The 18931-nt window shown below is 48.8% G+C and overlaps 1 protein-coding gene across 6 annotated transcripts in view; it reads left to right on the top strand.

Moving 5' to 3' along the window:
* Window positions 1-18931, top strand: part of RARA (retinoic acid receptor alpha) — a 400739-nt gene that overhangs the window by 356855 nt on the left and 24953 nt on the right. For all 6 annotated transcript variants that reach the window (XM_078645522.1, XM_078645520.1, XM_078645521.1 and 3 more), the window contains one exon: window positions 5426-5567. In XM_078645522.1, the coding sequence (XP_078501648.1) occupies window positions 5426-5567 (142 nt within the window). The remainder of the gene's footprint in view (window positions 1-5425; window positions 5568-18931) is intronic.

The following is an 18931-nucleotide window of genomic DNA, read 5'->3' as shown; positions in this document are numbered from 1 at the left end:
CCTGTGTGTGCATATATGGTATCTTCTTGCAGGTGTGGCATTTGGAATGTGACCGTGTCATGGTTCCTTTAGGATTTCTTGCTAGCTTTTGGGTAATGAAAATCATGGGTAATTATGGGCTACAGCGATAGAAATAATGTAAGTTTAAGTACTGGAAAACCACAATTTGCAGTTGAAATAAAGCAAGAGTGATTGAAGGCTACACGCGGCAGTCAGCCAGCCAGCTCGTAGTTAAGATACGTAGATCACACTTGGGGCCTATTTTAATTATGTCTACAAAAACTCACTGCACAGATTTAAGTTTTTGCCCAGGATTTTCTAATCAGTGTCCAAATCAATATATACATGCAGTTATATTTACCTCTGGCATGAGAAGAACTTGAACTAACATTGATTACGTGAGCTGCCCCCACCCTCCTGTTTGCTTCTGCGTTAGTGCACACAGACGGCCCTCGGGGACGGCTTGAAATAGAAGCCGACCACTACCGTGAGATGCAAGCACAAACAAGCCTGGCACTGCATTAGCGAACTTTAAATTCTGCCAGCAAAACAGCAGGCTGGCTTTCGCCTGTATCCCATGGGCCCGTCTTATATCTCATACCCATGGCGTAAGAGATTGCATAGAGGTAGCTGTATGCCTTTGAAGCAATGAATAACTTGCCTTTAGGAAAATGGATGTATTTAGTGGCAAGTCTTTTAATCCGAAAGGTCTGCTGGGCTGGTGTATAGTCCATGTCATCACACACTACCCAAGATGAGTTCAGATGTGGCACAATCTTCACAAGCCCTTCAGAGGTAGCGTCCTGAGCGAAAATCTTCCTCCACTACACTCCTTGACCTTATATTGATTTGTCCCCCGTCTCTTTGTTGAATTGGCCAGGTCTTCTGCTTGCTGATTTTACTTGGCTCTGTGCTGTAGAGACTGGAAGTGTTGCCTTGCTCTGAAAGTGTCGTTTCATAGGGGAAGCTGATAATCCTCAGAGGTGAACTCTGAAGCATAAAGTGAAATCGCCCATTAATCTTAAGTGTTTTCCATGTGGCCAATCTTAGATCCCTGTATTTGTTGATTGTTTGCGTTCTTCAATCGGTCTTTATTCTTGTTTTCCTTTTTTTTGTACCAACTTAATGCTACTTTGGTTGTTGACGATTTGATTTGTATTTGTCTGATTTTGTTGCGGTCACCATCTTATTCGAATCTCTGCTTTAGTTGTTAATGACTCCACCTAGGGACTTTGCCTAATTTTTTTTGTGTGCCTTTGTTATTGACCTTATTAGGGGGTTCTTAATTAAATTCGAGCCAATTAACGTTATATGCTGATCGCTTTGGTTGACCACAGACCGTCTGCAATAAACGCAACTTTGTTGACCATTTTAGGCCTTACCTAAGCTCTACCAGGCATTCTCAACAGAAGACTTGACCCGATTTGACATACAGTAACAGGAATTAGGCAGTCCAAGGACTTCCACCCAATCCTCCTGCTCTTTCCCCCCAAGTTTGTGCTATGTCACTGCGGTGTGTTCTGTGTGGGTGATGGGCATCTTGGAATACCCCATCTGCATGCCTTGAAAGAATTCATTATCGGCATACGAGCACGCAATACACACTGAAGCTGGAAGTGATAAAAGAGTACATTGTTCTAGAAGTATGAATAAACCATAAAATGGTACACTCCAGTGAAGCGAAAGTATTCCACAGGAAGCCTAGTCTGGAAAGCTTATAAAGGATTCCGTTTGGAACATAGTCCTGCAATGACTGGTTATCAAATTAATTTAGTAGGTGTCATTCTGGGTGGTGTGTAAGGTCTGATTTGCCAGGATTGGAAATGGAGGAAAGTGGAAGGGAAATGATGGCATATTTATTAGGGTTTGAATAAGTGAAGTTCATTGAATGGATTAAAAGTGGGAGTTAAGCTGGAAGCCAATGTTGTGCTATTGCCATTTGTGTAACCCAATGTTATCCCATTGACAAGGCATCACTTTTTCTAATTAGTTGATTACTCCATAAATCGTACTGAAGTATGTGTTGGCCTATTGAAGCCACTCCTATTGGTGTTGCTTTTGTTTGATTATCAGTCTGTTTTGGGCGCTCCAGCAGGCAAAATATGAGTGTCAAACTGTTTAATTTGAGCCGGTGGTTTCCGGTGCTCTATACCAGTACTTATGACAGTATGCCGCATGGTTGCGGTGTTAGCCTAATTTAGAGATGAGCACAACCGCAGTGGTTTATTAATTAAATATACATTAAAAATAGCTAATACCTGCCACCTGATAAATTCTTACAGCTTTGGAGCCTTGGAATAGTCTGAATTATCACACTTGTGAAAGCGTGATGGTTAGTTGTTCCGTTGGTGCTGTCATTGACAGCACTAGCAAGGGCAATCCGTGGTACAAGCTGCAGTGGCCGCCTGACGAGGGCCCTGGCATTTTTACAAATCCGGCCCTGGCCCCAACTAAACCATTTAAAAAAGCCTCCTGCAGTTAACTAAAGAAAACAAAAAATATATTTTCTGTGTACATTGCATGTATGACCTAAAGAATTTAAAGTGTGATAATGTTGTGTACTTATGTTTTACATTGCAAGCAATATGTAGGAGGTGGAATAATAAAATAAATATTTAATAGCACGAGGTAAGAGAGAAATAGGCTTTGGGTGTGACCAAAGTCCACTTTAAAACAACTCTAGTGTGCACTTTTTCGCCGTACATGTAAAAAAATGATTTTGTAGCAGACCTAGTCTTGTGAAAATCAGCGAGTCTTCTAAGACCCCCAATGCTGCCCGGTGCAGGGTTCACCTTTTAATTCACTTTGGGTTCGCTATCAAAATAATGCGGCAAGTGCTGGAAACTGGAAGACAAGAAAAAGGTTTATTTCTCATGAGGAGACCACGTTAACTGCAGACACCGGGATGTCTGAGGGAGGTGTTCTGCTGGCATCTCTTTTGGCTCTTCCTTTTATACAGGTTTTACACAATGCATTTGTTTCATCAACATGGTTACACAAGCTTGGAGTCCCCACCCCGGGCAGGTTTCCACACAAGCCCATCAGTAATTCTCTTCCCACCGAAGTCAAACAGACAATCTTATCTTGCAGCTGGACCGTGCTTCAGGGTCTAAAACATGTGAGACCAGCCAGATCTAAGAGTCCGTTCTGTTGATAAAAACAGGTCCCATTGTTGGTAAAAACAATTCTCGCTGTTTGTAGTGCAATAAATCATGTTTGCATGGGTCATTTTAGTGTCTGGAACCGGTTTGAGTAACTAGGGGCGGTGAGGGGTAGATTGTTCAAAGGTTTGCCTGAAAACAGAGATGAACGGAAAAACGAGTTTGTGGCAGCAAGTGGCGCTGAGGTTTGCTGTGACAATAGGGTTTATAGCCCCAGCACACATATCTGGTTTGGTCAGAGGGTCCGATGGATGCTAGTAAGGGCAGGGTGAAACAAAGGTGACCAACAGAGTACAAAATGGCTGTGATAGATACAATGGCTGCAGCTTATGTGCACATAGAAATTTCCACTAAACAAGATGGCGCAGGCAATGTTCGCGATTGTCATTTTACTTTTAACAGTCCCACCGTTCCCTTTAAGCAAAACTCCCCTTCGTATGGTGTAAATGCAGCCAGAGTAAAGCCAAGTCAGTGGAGGCCACTTTCGCCAAGGTGCAGAATGCACCCTGGAGCCGGTCCATGCTGCGGGAAGTCTCTGGGGGTTGACCGACCCCTTGTTGGGTCTGGCAGTTCCTAAGTAGGAGTTTGACAATGTATCCCAGCCCTGGCCCAAGTTGGGCCCTCACAAGCCTTGTCTGCTGCCAGTATTCATTTCCTTGCGAGTCCGTTTTTTTTTTTTGTTGTTGTACTAGTTACTTTTTTCTCAGTTATTTGCCCTCGTCGGTGAAGAATACAAGCAGACTGCATGGGGAGGAAATGCCGTTCTGTTTCCTTCGAGAGGATGTTGGACTCCAGCTGCCTCTGGAGTGGAAAAGCTGCAGTTCACTGTATATTGGCCTCCCATGCTGGTGTCAGCACTAGTGTACTGTGACTCCTGCACCCCTGCATGACGCTTCCTGTATTTATAAATCCGTCTCAGTCATGCTGGGTGTTTTTATACAAACTCTGCCCCATCGGCGTCACTACGACTGTTGATGATTATTTAATTCAAAAACTCATCCAGTCGACTTAAAAATGCAGACATTTGTAAAGTATGGCAGAATCCCCTTTTGTGTTATTCTTGCTTTAATTCAGTTGTATCCACTTTCTTTTAATTCCACTTTAACTTTTTTCTCATTTATTTCCCTTTTGTCAACCTGCCTGGGTTTTCTTTTGCTTGGTCCTACTTATTTTTCTTTCTTGGCTGTTGATTTTTCTTTTTCCTGTACTTTTCTTCCTGCTGCTTTTTTTTCTTCTTCCCACTTTTTCTCTACCATGGTCCTATTTCCTTCCTTTTATAACCGCCCCTTTCCTCCCCATTTCCTTCTCACAGAGCTCAGTACATGGGAATGAGGGGTCCCTTGAGGGCAGGGGAGAAGCTTGTGAGCAGCCCATAACAAATAGTACCGTGTGATGTGAATGCTCATTAATGTACGGCACACTACAACCTGATTGGGGCCTTACTGCTTTAGGTGTGGGTGTTACTATTGAACCTCTCTTTGGTACTTATTTTAGTTCATTCAGAAGGAATGAAAGGTTGAGTCTGCCCAGTGAGATTCATACCTTTTGGCCTTCAAGCTGCACACTTATCACCTACAGCAAGTGCATTTTTCCACCAAGCTACGATTTAAAAAAATCTCCGAGTGATTCTTCCACATCTCCTATTCTTTAATTGATTACCTTTATTAGGGCAGTTGGAAATAAAGTAATCCATTCTTTAATCGGGAAACTGTTTGCACTCTTGTGTTAATTAACCAGAAGAACCTTTCTTGTACTTCCCATTGTCCTTCCAGGTGTGGCCATGCCTGGGAGTCCCCGTGTGTCTGGGTTAGTTGTTCAAACATTAACAAACTTCCAGTCTAGTCCACATAATACATTTTTTGCAGCTTGAGACTATCCTGGATGTGCATGCTAGCCATGATATCGCCATCTAGTGGCTGATATCTTGAATAACATCTTATAAAATGCAAATTTAAAAATGTGGGCAGTGATAATAAGCTTAAGTCTGTTGGGCTCTGTAGCCCACAACGCCGCACAGTGTGACCTGTTTATTCAAATTCAGTTTTCTGCAATCCGGTTTGTAAGATTGTCAAAGTTATTTTTATTATTCTATTAACACCGTACTGCATGGCCATGCAGCAAGCAACACAAATGTTGATTTTTACACCTTGGGTTGGTTCCTTGATCTTGGGGTCTGAAAACCTCGATATAAAGAGAAGTGTTTGGTGTGCACTGGTTCCCTCGCATCTGCCGTCTGAGTAAACACTCCTGTGTCCTCCATTTAGGGCTTCTTCCGGAGAAGCATCCAGAAGAACATGGTATACACCTGCCACCGGGACAAGACGTGCATCATCAACAAGGTGACGCGGAACCGCTGCCAGTACTGCCGGCTGCAGAAGTGCTTCGAAGTGGGCATGTCCAAAGAGTGTAAGTGAAGACTGTGGGCACAGCAGATTTTAGCCATGTGGGAGACCAGGTGCAAAAGTGCATAAGAACCTGTGGAGCAACATATGGAGTCTGGGTGATCAGGGGTGCTGGGTGTCAAATCATTATGGGGGTGACTGGTAATCTGCATGCGAGTGTAGTGGACCATTGGATCCTTGTTAGAGGAGTCTCTTGGATTTTGGGGTTTTCCTGGATCAGTGTGTGAAAGTGATTTCATGGGCCTGAGATCAGGCTTTGAGGGCCCTGAGCATCTCCTGGATCTGCTGGGATACCCCCTAGGTTGATAGTTGAGGGTCAGGTGTGAGTACCCTAACGTGCTCCCTTGCTTCTCTATATGTGAAGGTACTTGGGGTGCAAAGATGCCAGAGGTCCCTTGGATCGGTTTGTGATGGCAGTTCATTGGATCATCACATAAGAGCAATTGTGAGTATCCTTTAGATCAGGGCGCATGGATGCAGGGGGACCGTTGGATCAGTGTAAGAGGGCACAGGGGTTGAATTTGTGCACTTTGTGCACTCCAGAGCTATCTTGTTGTTATCCAAGGCAACGATTATCCTCTCACACCACCCCAACAAACCCTCCCAACAGTATACATGTCTCTCATCATGATAACTTTAGAGACCTCTGAAGGATGGATGGCGGAAGGCGGGATCCTCGGGTATTGAATTGCAGGCGTTGCCATGGAAACTGTTGATGGATGGTGTCAGAGATAAATGACGCTGACAGGTCCCTGGCGCTTGGTTGTCGCGGAGTGAGCACGAGAAGTCTTGGCGCTAATGACCACGTCGCCGGGGGTTATATTAATAACGTGAGACGTAGTTATAAAGGGGGCTGTGGGTTAAATCGATTTTTGTTAGCATTGATAGCAGACAAAGGCCCGCGCAACCAATTCCATATCGACCGCCTAGCGCTTAGGGTGGGGCGGTGGGAACACTAAGGGTGCACATTTGGTCCTGTAGCTCGATGGTACACAGTGGCTCAGTGGTATACCTGGTTTCACATTACAGGTCTTTTTGTTCATCACAAGCATGGCTGTGGCTGATACACACCAAGAGGTACGAAATACCCTCCTCCTGCTACAGGAGCAAATTCTACACACTCTGAGTGATTCTGCATCCAGGATTAGTCTCTGTGGCGTCCACCTGTAGGGTCAGATAAAAGTGGGTTGGAGGAACATCCCCAGGCCCGGCAGGACTGGGAACCTAAAGCGGACCTGGCAATTTACTCGCTGCCTGGCTTCGGGACACTGGAAATGCTTGCTTGCTGCTTTTGTTACTGGGGGCCACGATTGCAGCACTGCTGCAAAACTGATTTCCACAGCAGCAAAGCCGGCCCCCACCCTTTCAGCCTCCCGGGGAAACACCCGATGCCTAATACGGCCAGCCCAGCCCTGAACAGCCCGACCCCCCATTACATACCTCCCCTCTGGAGTAACGGAGATGCCTTTGCTGTGCAGTTATAGGCTTCCATGTTGAATTGTATATCCAAGGACATAACCGGATACATTTGAAAAATTGCTGCTTTAATTTGTTTCTTCCTGAACTATTTTTATAAGTGCAGAACGTTCTTCCTGTCCACCATCCTGCATCTTTCTCTGAAAGATACTGGTTATCCTTTGGGGGGTGAGGGGTGGCTCTGTTTGTTAACTGGTGACCCTGTCACCTGTTAGATGAATCCTAATGCACTCTGTAAATATGTCACTTGTTCAACCTCATGAGGCCTTTAGGGTCAGAGACCTGCTGATTGGTCCTATAGAACTGTGGAAACATTCTGCTTATATTGCCTTTTCTGTGCCTTTTCTACACTTTGCAACATAAATATTTTCTAGATTAACGTGCGGTACATTAGTCTACTATCTATTGAATGGGTCCAGAAGACTTGTAATGACAGTAATGAAGTGTGTAATTACTATTCTAACTCTGTGTTCTTTGATAGTCGGGTAGGTTAAACAGCAGTGGCTGCTCCCTAGAAGCAGCAGTGGGGTGAAGAGGGTTAAAAACAAAAAAATGTACTTACCTGCCGGCCGCCACCTCTCCTCCGTCCCCTTCTTGGCTTCTTCTGTGCAAACAGGAAGCACCCAGGATCCCCATAGCCAATCACAACACTGCAATGCAGCATTATGATTGGTCAGATTGCTGTAGTTCCACGCTCAGCCAGGGAAGGAGAGCCAGGGCATGTTCTCCACAGAGGCTGTAATGCAGCCTGGGGGAAGAACATGCAAAGGACGCATGACTGTTTGGCCGCGCCGACAGGGCCGGCCAATCAGTCATTGCCCACCACTCCTCCCCTCTGCTCTGAGAGCAGAGCAGAGCCACCTCGCCCCTACAAGATGCGGCAGCAGGAAAAAATGATAATAACATTGTTATTATCATTTTATTTTTCCTTTCTTTACACTGCGAAAAGAAGTGGGGCGACGCTACTCCGCCTTAGCCGAGGAGCCACCACTGGTTATAAAGCACGCCGAAGTAAGTCTAACTGCACTTCTAGGTTTTTTTATACACTTTCTCGAAAGTACCAAAACACATTAGTGGGATGGGTCCTCATAACGCACCTGTCCTCATTGAGATAGTCTTTGTCTGGTTCTGTCAAGGTTAATCCACTCTGCGGATGGTGCCAGTCCCCACAGGTTATACACACTTGCACACACACACACACACTTTCCCCAGTGCATCCACTGGGATTTAAATCCCTGACCATCCGGTTACACCCACAGACGTCTGAAATAATCACATTAACCAAATGAGCTGTCCTACCAGAAAAATGCATTTCCACAGATAAACTTAAGCTGCATTTATGTGTATGTTAAGGTTTGTGTATTGTATACATTTTATCTGTAGGTGAAAAGCCACCATAAAAATCACATATTTTTTGTTATTTTTAGCCATGACTGTGATCCCGCCTCTACACTCGCTGACCACACCCCATTGTCCTCAGGAACACATCTCCCATGATTTTTTTATGCACTTTTACTGCTGATCCTATCCCAGTGTCGCCTTCCTCTTAGTTCTTCCCCTCACACAGCCTGCTACCCTTACTACTCAGACATCCAGCCATCCTACCTACCCTTACACCGTGCTATCATATGTTCTGCCTCCAAGTAATATATTGCCATCTGCGCCGTTTTCGCATACATTCTGCCTCCTCCACCCAGGGTACATTCTGCCATCTTATTCGGATGCCCCCTCCCAGTCAGCCCTTCCTGATGTAGTGTGCCCCTCATACAGTCTGCCACCCTGGTCTCCCAGCACTCTGTGGCTCACCTCTCTGATTCTAACCCCCCTCCCCGCACTCCGCTGCGACTCCCTTGCATTCCTCCTGCCCGCCTCACGCTCGTCCTTCTCTCCTCCCGCACTCTGCCCGGCGGGCTCCGCGCTCATTAGCTGAGACGGGCCCGGTGGCGCTTCACGCTGTGCGCGTTATATTAATACGGCCTCATTAGGAGCCCTCCCCGCACCCTCTTCCCCGGTGACTGGGCGAGGAGATTGGATTTCAGCTCCCGAGGGGCCTGGAGCGATATGTGAAGGAATAAAGCCCTGTGACTGAATGTTTCCGCGCCGAGCCCGGCCGTCTGCCAAGGCGATTACCTTCCGCCGCCTCCTTGTGCCGGGGGAGTGCGCGCGGGGTCCCTTCCACATCTGCGCATGCAAGAGCGCGCGCGCGGAAGGGGGCGGGGTACTTCCCATTTCTGTGCATGCGGAATTACACTCGCGGAACCCCGCCAAATCTGTGCATGCAGAAGAGCCCTCGGAGAGCTCTACCCAACTCTGTGCATGCAAGAGTGCACGTGGGAGCCCTACGAACATTGCAGCAAAAGTACTCCTGCCCCACCCCCATCTCTGGGTGTAGTGCTACCTGCATCGGAGTTGCCTTCTTTCACGTGGTATACCCTAGCATCTCAGTGCATGTAAGAGTGCACGCAGGGAGCCGTAGCACCTCTGTGCATGCATCATCTCTGCGCATGCAAGAGTGCAGGAAATCCTCCCGCCTCTGTGCATGCAACAGTGCACACGGGGAGCCCTTCTATCTGTGCATGCTAGGGTGCACGCGGGGAGCCCTGCCATCTTTGTTTCAAAGTGCACCTGCATTACTTACCTCCATCTCTGATGGTAGTGAGACCTACAGCTGTGATGCCTATGTGCATGTGGCGAACCATACTACTCAGTGCACGTGGGGATCCCTACTGTCTGTGCATAAGGGGAGCCCTACCATCTCTGCTGAAAAATTGTACCTGATGAACCTCCCATTCCAGTCTCTGGCCTCAGTGAGACCTACATTTCTGTGTTGCTTTTGTGCCCGCAGTGAACCCTACCATCTCTTTGCATTTAAGAGTGCACACAAGTGAGTCCTCCCATCTCATTCCGGTGCATGCAAAAGTGAACATGAGGCACCCTACCATCTCTGTGCATGCAAGAGTGCCCTACCATCCATACACATGCAAGAGTGCTAGAATAGTGCAAGTTGTACATACTTGAGTGAGCACTCGCATCTTTGTGCTAAAAATTGTACTCTAGGTAGAGCGCTGTCAAGTGATCGCTCTCTTCTCTGTGGCACTATGCTGCAAGATAACACTTGTGTGCTTTCTCATTCCTGCAGGCAAAGTGCACTGGAACGAGCGCACCCTTTGGGCAAGTAAATCGCGTGGGGGTGAGCTTTTTGCTCTCTTCTGGGCGATTTTTCTTAAACTAGTTCCCTCCTGAAACTCCATGCTCTGATTTCCCCGATCTGTAGTAGTAGGAGTGCACTCGGGCAAGCTATCACCCTGTGCTGAAAGAGAGCAAGCTACTGCACGAGGGCACTCTATGCTAGGACGTGGGCCTCTTTCTACTGGCCGAGCGCTCAGCTGCTCTCTTTTATCTTACTTTCCTTTCCCCCCACTCCCCGCGCTGGTAGAGTGCACTTCGAGAAAATTCTTCCTTCTGTGCTGCTATAAAACGCCTACTGCCGAAGTCGAATATCAGACTTTACAACGCATTGACCTTTACTTACTAAGCGTTGTTTTACGTCGTTGTACCTTTACTACGCATTTGTTGTTGTAAAGGATTAGATTTTTGGTTCCGCACTAATCCCCATTTTACTTACACACACGCTCACACTCTTTCTAACCTGCTATTTACCCCAGCCTGAACCTTAAAACCCCCTAAAACCCTGTGTCCTTACCCATTACTAAACCCTAAAGTCCTTTCCTACTCTATATCCTTACCCATCCCTGAAACCCTAAATATGCCTTACAACCCTGTGCCGTTACCTATTCTAAAACCCCATACTACTCTGTACTCTTACCTTTCCTGAACCTTAAACCCCCCCCCCCCCCCCCCCACTTACTTGCCCCTGCTCTGTCCCTAAACCCTTAAACACTCTGGAAAACTTTACTGCCCTGTACCTTTACACATCCTCGAACTCTTAAAATTACTTGCACCTCTTATTTTTCCTAACACATAATATCTTAAAATGCTGACCCTTGTGCTTAATTAGTTAAAAATACATACATAAATGCAAGGGTCTCTGTCAGAAGGCCACTTCTGCTTGCACCCTCCCTTTGCTGTGGTCAACACTGCCAATTACAACTGCAAACCATCACACTCCTACAAGTGTGACAATCCGAACTATTCCAGGACCTAGAAGTTCTAAGAATGGCTTTGGCAGCAGGTATGTCATTTTTTATGTATATTGACTTGATAAACAACTGTTGTTGTTCTTGTCTCTAAATTAGGCAAACAGCTCCACCATGTGGCAGACTGCCATTAGTGTAGGTGTTGACAATTAAGTGCCGAGCACCGGAAGCTACTGTCTCAAGTTAAGCACTGACTTTCCTGCTTTGTAGAACACTGAAGAAGGCCCCTGTGCTGTAAAGACTTGGGTTGTAACGTCCATCGTGGATAAAACCGCGTTGTAAACGTTCCATACCGCTATGGCTAGCTTTCTATGCCCTCAAACAAAATTCCTTGGTCCTCGTCCTCCCACTCCTAGGGGTCTCCTCCCCTCTTGTTTTCTTACTAAACTAGTGACTGTACCCCTCCTGCCTTGCATAAGCCTCTGCCAGCACGGCGATTAGACTTGTGCTGTGACCGTGTGGGTCTAGGCCGAAGCATGTGCCCATCTCCTACCAGATTCATACCAGGCACTGTGCCCATCCCTCCTTGGTGCCAGGATAGGGCACCGTGCTGTGATGCTGCACGCTTGAATGTTTGTACTTGCAGTAACCCGACCTCACCTCATTTGCAATGGTGTAGCCCTCCTTTCCCTGCTGGCAGCATCCAGACAATAATAGTATCCAGGAAAGTCGCTGGGTGACGCGCCTGCCAGCCTCCCCGCCCCCTTCCTAGGACCGCCTTCTTGTCTCACTTCTTTCCTTAACCCTGGCCTGGCGGCTTTCAGCATTTCTCATTTTTCCTGTGCTTACCCCATTACCCCCTCCTTTTTATCCTGCTTCATTTTTCTTGGTTTCAATAGAATTAAAGCTCCCTCCTCCCCCGCCTCCACCCGATTGACGGATGTCTTGTCACGGCTGCAATTTTCCATTCCCGAATTATCATTGCATTTTTTTCCTCTCCCCTTTATTGAATTTGCAGAGAGGACATGAGTGATTTCTGAATTATTCCAGCCTGCCTGCCTCTCCTACCCTCTCCCCCTCTTCCTCGATCTCTTTCTTTCCTCTGTTATTAAATTTTCCGGGCCGCGAGTGACTGATTACGCGTCTGGAGTAATGGTTTAGTAATAGCTTCATCCCTTCTTTAACGGAGAGCGCTCTGCGGCTCCAGCTCGGGTAATCTCGTCCCCTCAAGGGGGCTGGGGGTGAAGCCCCAGCCTCCCCCATCACTGTGGCCCCAGAACAGCGCCCCTGTGCCCGTCTCAGTTCACCAGCGGCACAACGGCGACTTTGTGTGGGGAACTAAAGGTACGTTTCTGCTCAGGACGGGACTTGCTGCCTGGAGAACTGCTATAACAGCGTCCAGGGTGACGGGCCCGGTATGCCTCCGCACTGATCGCAGCGTGCCTTTTTATACTTTTTTATTTTTAATAAAGGATGTGACGTGTTGGCTCTCCATTGGGAGAGCAGAGCAACAGAGGGGCATATTAATTAAAAGTTCACGCAGGGGGGCAAGCTCATGTGTTGCACTGTTTCATGAATGGGAGAGCGCTGAACAGTGCCATATCTCCTAAGCTATGACGCTCTTCAGCTCTCTACCTGCCCTATGGTGCAAAGATGCCTGTGCTACGGGCAGGGTTGTGTTTGTATAGTAAGAGCTGGCTGCCTTCCTGCACAGAAACACGCCAAGAGGCAATTTCCGCTGTGTGATGTGGAGTGCATCACGCATTGAAAGAGGAAGTAACAAGGAGAAATAAACCGAATTCTCCTCATTTCGCCATTTTTAAGGTGGTCTACTGTTTTGGCTCAATTCCAGGTTTGCTGATTTCAGTACATCTGGGGTTGCATCAAATTACATTGGTGGATGCCTGGAAATGCCATGGAACGTCTACCACTAACCACTGCGTTGCATTTCTTTGCAAAGTCACACAGGTCTGCGCACATCGCCCCTTCCATGGCTTTGTAAATCTTACTAAAGTCTTTGTGGCGCTAGGGCAATGCAAAGGCTTAGTAAATCCGGGCCAGCATGTGAGCAGTGAAGAGCAATATGTGTCTAGCTCACTTTGTCACAGACCTACCGGTGTGTAGCAAAATTCTTGAATTTCCTGTGTCCAGTCCGTCGCTGCCCTCAAAAATGGTGTCCGTTGTGGGATTTCGGGAGTAACATAGTCCTATTGCATTGATAGGAAATGGCCTTTCAGATAGGCTAGTTTGATTCCAATCTCACAAATTGGTGTAAGAAATGGAGTATCTTCTTCATGCCTGGAAAAAGTGGCACGATTTGAGAAGGTCAGACCGACTGTGCCCAGCAGCCCCCAGGAAGTATGTTTCTCTCTCTCTCTCTCAAATCCAGTAGGTCTGTCTCACTCCCACATCTTTCTCCCCACCCTCCCCTTGCCTTCCCACTTTATTAATGCTGCTGTTTGGCTCCAGCTTGTCAGAGTTATTAACAGCCACTGCAGCGAGCTCTGCACAGCCATGTGGAGTATTTCATTTACCACCTTAATTTCGGCATCTCTGCCCTTAGACATTAGCATCTGTCTTTGGAAAGCTGTGGGGGAGCGGGTGGATCAAGGGCGAGGTTGATTTACAGTAAGCGGCTCGGGCCCAGTTGTTCCCAGAGATGAGATGTGTTCGCTGCAAGGGGTAGGTAGGCTCAGGTGGGTTGCCACTGTCCTGATGGGAACCTGGCAGTAAAACATCAGGGTTACTGTGGACAGCTTGTCCTAGTCATCAGGATGTCTGATGCTCCTTCCCATCCTATAGATCTAAACGAAAAGTCTCCCCATTGCAAAGTTGGTGCATCATGCTGTGCCTTCTGGTGCTGCACCTGTCTGGCTACTGGGCCTTTCAAAGTTAGACAGATACCCATAGTTTCCTTCACTTTGCTTCGGCGAAGTAGTCAAGTTCTCCTAGGCGGTGGTGCGAACATTAGTATCAGATACAATACATTGCATAGTTTGGCTGCTTGAGTCTGCTGGGGATTAACATGATGGTCAATACCCAACCACTAGGTGGTGCAATAAGGCACAACATGCTGATAAAATTAAGTGTTTGAGTTGGCCATCATCCTGATTTTCTGCTTCAGGGTAGGGATATGATTTTCCATTGTCCAAGTTAGTGAAAGTCAGAGATAGATTAGTTTTGCAGCGTGAATCTTTCTGGATTCACTATGCTGTGCATTATTCCGCGGTCTTGTGGTTGGGTCCGGATTCGTAGTCTTTTCTTTGTTTTTTTTTTTTTTTTCTCTTTGCCCAGGTGGGCGTCGGCGTCACACCCCCTTTGGGTGTATTTCCGGTGACGTCGGCATGCTTCCTGCGGAAGCTCCCACTCTTGGGCGCCATCTTCAGATTCTTTTTTTCCGCGCAAGCAAAGATAAGGCGTTTTCCATCCAGATCTTCGACGACCGTCGACGAACACGCGACCAGAGAGGCCCTGGACGCTCGAGGATGGACAACACGCCGTTCAAGTTCTGCCGTAACTGCCACCACAAGTACGCGCAGAAGGACCAGCACCCGGTATGCAACCTTTGCCTACCGGTGGACCACGAAAGCGGAGACTGCAACGCCTGTTCCGCCTTCACCCCGAAGACCCTTCGTGTGAGAGAGAGGCAGAGGGTAGCACACGCCGCCCTGCAGGGGAAGGCCCCGACCCCGTCGCTCTACGAGCTGGGGATGTCCTCCGAGGAAGAAGACAACGCTGCCGCCGAAGACGACAGCTACACGGTCGTAGAGACCGATTACACGAAGACTTCTGACAAGGTAGGAGACTCTTCGGCCCCCAAGAACCCGAGAGACTCTGAGTCTCGAAAAATCGAGGGCAAGACCCCGAAAGCGCCGACGCCAAAAAAGGCGGCGTCCGCGACTACTCCCAGGCCCAGCGGATCCTCAGAGAAGGAGTCCCCGGCGCCGAGAGCTGCTGATCAGCAGAAGACGTCGAAAATCGTCCCCGAAAAGGATCGATCGACGAGGGAGAAAGACCCGAAACTGTCGACGACGACCAGAGACCCGATATCCGGTTCGACGTCGAAAACTTCGACTCCGAGAGGCACGGCGACGAGCCATCCGTCGAAGAGAGCGGCGGAACCATCCGACGCGGAACACGCGGCCGAGATGGAAAAGAAAAGAAGGCGCCTCGAGGCAGAAATGGAGAACTTCATGCAGCGGAAAAAAGATTTCGACGCAAGGATGAAGGCCTTCACGATCCCTCACAAGACCAAGCCACCAGTGCTGGAGGCGGTCGAGGAGGAAGAAGAAGAGGTCGCCGAAGTCACCGAGCAAGACCAGGACGTCGAGGTGTTCGACGACCAGGAGGAGTACGAGAATCCCCACGAGAGCTACAGCTATGGGGAGGAAGATGAGGGCAGGACAGACACAGAGTCGGCGCCCTATGACCTTCAGGAGGTAGATTACATCGATGTCGACACCGACAGCCCGGAGGAGGTGGTCGACACCTACCCCTCGAGGCCCTCGCCGCCGGACGACATCGGGGCCTACAACGCGGTGATACAATCTGCCGCAGCAGCTTTCAAGCTCAAGCTCGACGAAGAGAAGCAGAAAGCAGACTTCCTTCTGGAAACATTGCTCCCAACACAAACGAGGAGCCAGTTCCTCCCGATGCTCGAGAGCGTCTTGGCTCAGGGGAAGGAAGCTTTCAGGGAGCCCGCAACATGCAAGGCAGTAACTCCCAGAACTGAGAAGAAGTACAAGCATGCCGCAAAGGACCCGGCCTACATTCAGGGCACGGTCTCCGCAGACTCCATTATCACGGCCACAGCAAGGAGGAGGGCTAACGTACCCACTACCTCGGGCCCGCCACCGGATAAAGAGAGCAAAAGGATGGATCTGGTGGGCAGAAGGATCGAACGGAATGCCGCGACCCACTGGCGCATGGCTAATTCCAACGCCCTGGTAAACAGACACATGTACCAAATCATGGAGGGACTGGGGCAGTTGGTGAAGGACTTGCCCCAGGATGCCAAGCAGAAAGCCGAAAAGCTAATTGAAGAGGGGAAGAATGCTGCAAATTCTTGCCTTAAGACGGCCCTGGATGGGGCAGACACCGCCAGCAGGCTCATGATGATGGGCGTCACGGAAAGGAGACACGCCTGGCTCAGGATATCCGGTTTCAAACCGGAGGTGCAACACAGCATCCTGAACACACCATTCAACGGCAGTACGCTTTTCGGACAAACAGTTGATGAGCAACTCAGCCAACTTAAGAAGGATAACGAAACAGCAAGATCCATGGGAGCATTGCAGTTCAGAGGGAACAAGAGGGGCACCCCGTCACGGAGGCCCGGCGGAAGAGGCGGAAACCAGCCAGGTACATCACACCAGGCTTTCCAGCAAACGCACCAGGCAGACTCGCAGGGTCAGCAGGGCCATCAGAAACAGCCCTGGCAGTACCAACAAAGAGGCCAGTCCTTTCGAGGGAGAAATGGACGGGGACAAAATAGAAGAGGGGGCCAGCAGCCCACCTCCAAGTGACTTCAAAAAAATCCGTGTGCCCACCCACAAAAAAGATCCCAGGGGGCAGCACGTACAGATGGGTCAAGACAAACTAGACACCTACGACCACAGGACACCAGTGGGAGGAAGATTAAGATTCCACCTCCAGGAGTGGAGAGGAATCACATCAGACAAATGGATCCTCAACATTATCCAATTCGGATACTGCATAGAGTTGGAGGCGAGGCCAACAAGCAGAAAACCAAGAAGAAAGCCGCTAGCAAGCAAGCAGCTGCAGTGCCTTCAGGAAGAAGCAAAAGAACTCCTGCAGAAGCAGGCCATAGAAAGGGTACCCTTCAAGGAAAGAAACACAGGAGTATACTCAACATACTTCCTGGTACCAAAAGTAGACGAGACAATGAGGCCCATTCTCGATTTACGGTTCGTGAACAAATTCATAAGAACGCAAAAATTCAAAATGACCTCCCTGCAAGAGGTGCTCCCACAGTTGCAGACCGGGGACTTCATGGTCACTATAGACCTCAAAGACGCATACCTGCACATCCCAATGAACAGGAAGCACAAGCACATGCTCAGGTTCACCGTCGGAGAAAGCCACTACCAGTTCACGACACTGGCCTTCGGTCTAAAATCGGCACCAAGAGTTTTCACAAAGTGCCTCGCAGCAGTCGCAGCGCACCTAAGAAGGCAGGGAATACATGTATACCCTTACCTGGACGACTGGCTGGTGAAAGCAAACTCATACCAGAAATGCAAGCTGCACGCACATACAGTGACCAGCACGCTCATAAACCTGGGGTTCTCCATCCATTGGAAGAAATCATCAATGGAGCCGGAACAAGTGAAGATCTTCCTGGGAGCACAGATCAACACCTTACAGGGCAAGGTGTTCCCCAGCGAGAAGAGGGCGAGGGCGCTGGTGAAGGAAACTCGCCTCTACCGGAAGGGACAAGCTCGGACAGTGAGGACGGCGAGCAAGATCATGGGGATGATGGCATCATGCATCCACCTGGTACCGAATGTACGACTCCACATGAGACCCATTCAAGAATGGCTACAGGAGCAATGGTCACAAGCTACAGGCAGTTGGGAGGATCTAGTGGTTGTAACGCACGCAGTGCAGAAGGAGATGACATGGTGGACCATGGAGAACATAGCAAGGGGAAAGCCTCTAACGCCCCCAACGCCAACAGTGACCATCACCACAGACGCATCCCTGAAGGGATGGGGCGCTCACATGGAGGAGCTCAAGGTGAGGGGACTGTGGACACCGACGGATGCCACAAAGCACATCAATTACTTAGAATTGAAGACAATCTTCCTTGCACTGAAGGCCTTTCAAACAAGACTGTACAAGCACAAGGTATTGATACAAACAGACAACACCACTGCGATGTTCTACATCAACAAGCAGGGGGGCACACAGTCCGCACCGCTTTCAACGCTGGCGCAGGAGATATGGAGATGGGCCATCCCTCTCAAGATAGACCTGCTAGCCATACACCTACCAGGGAAGGACAACATACAAGCCGATTGGCTCAGCAGGCAGACATCGGCATCCCACGAGTGGGAGCTCAATGCTCAGGAGACAAGATACCTGTTCGACAGGTGGGGGACACCATCGGTGGACCTGTTTGCCACACGCCAGAATGCAAAATGCCAAAACTTCGCATCCAGGCAGCCCGAGGAGGGGACACTGGGGAATGCCCTATGGATAGATTGGTCAAGGACATTTGCCTACGCCTTTCCCCCGATACCACTGATGCACAGAGTACTGAGCAAGTGCAGAGCGAGCAACATGACACTGATACTGGTCGCACCGCAGTGGGCGAGGCAGACCTGGTACTCGCAGATCATGGAGATGACACAGTGTGCACCCCACAGATTCAGCAGGAGGAAAGATCTACTGTCCATGCAGAACGGAGAGGTACTGCATCCAGAGCCAGAGAGCATGAGCCTAGTAGCGTGGCTCCTGAGGACATAGAGTTCGCACATTTGAGACTACCAGAAAGCACCCTGAGGGTACTTCGGGAGGCACGAAGGCCCAGCACTCGAAAGTGCTACGTTGCGAAATGGAAAAGATTCACAATATGGTGCAGACAGGAAAGACTCCACAATAAGATGAAGAGGGACTCCACAGTGCTAAGGTACCTGACGCACTTACTGGAGAAGAACCTTAGCTCATTCTCGTTAAGAGTTCACTTGGCAGCGATAGTAGCCTACACAAGGGGAGAAACGTGCAGGAGCTTCTTCACATCACAGGTGGTGAAGAGATTCCTAGAAGGAGC

This window comes from Lissotriton helveticus, chromosome 5_1 (genome assembly GCF_964261635.1).
Source record: "Lissotriton helveticus chromosome 5_1, aLisHel1.1, whole genome shotgun sequence".
NCBI lineage: Eukaryota > Metazoa > Chordata > Amphibia > Caudata > Salamandridae > Lissotriton > Lissotriton helveticus.
The sequence above is the reverse complement of the archived record's forward strand: the minus strand, read 5'-3'. Positions and strand labels throughout refer to the sequence as shown.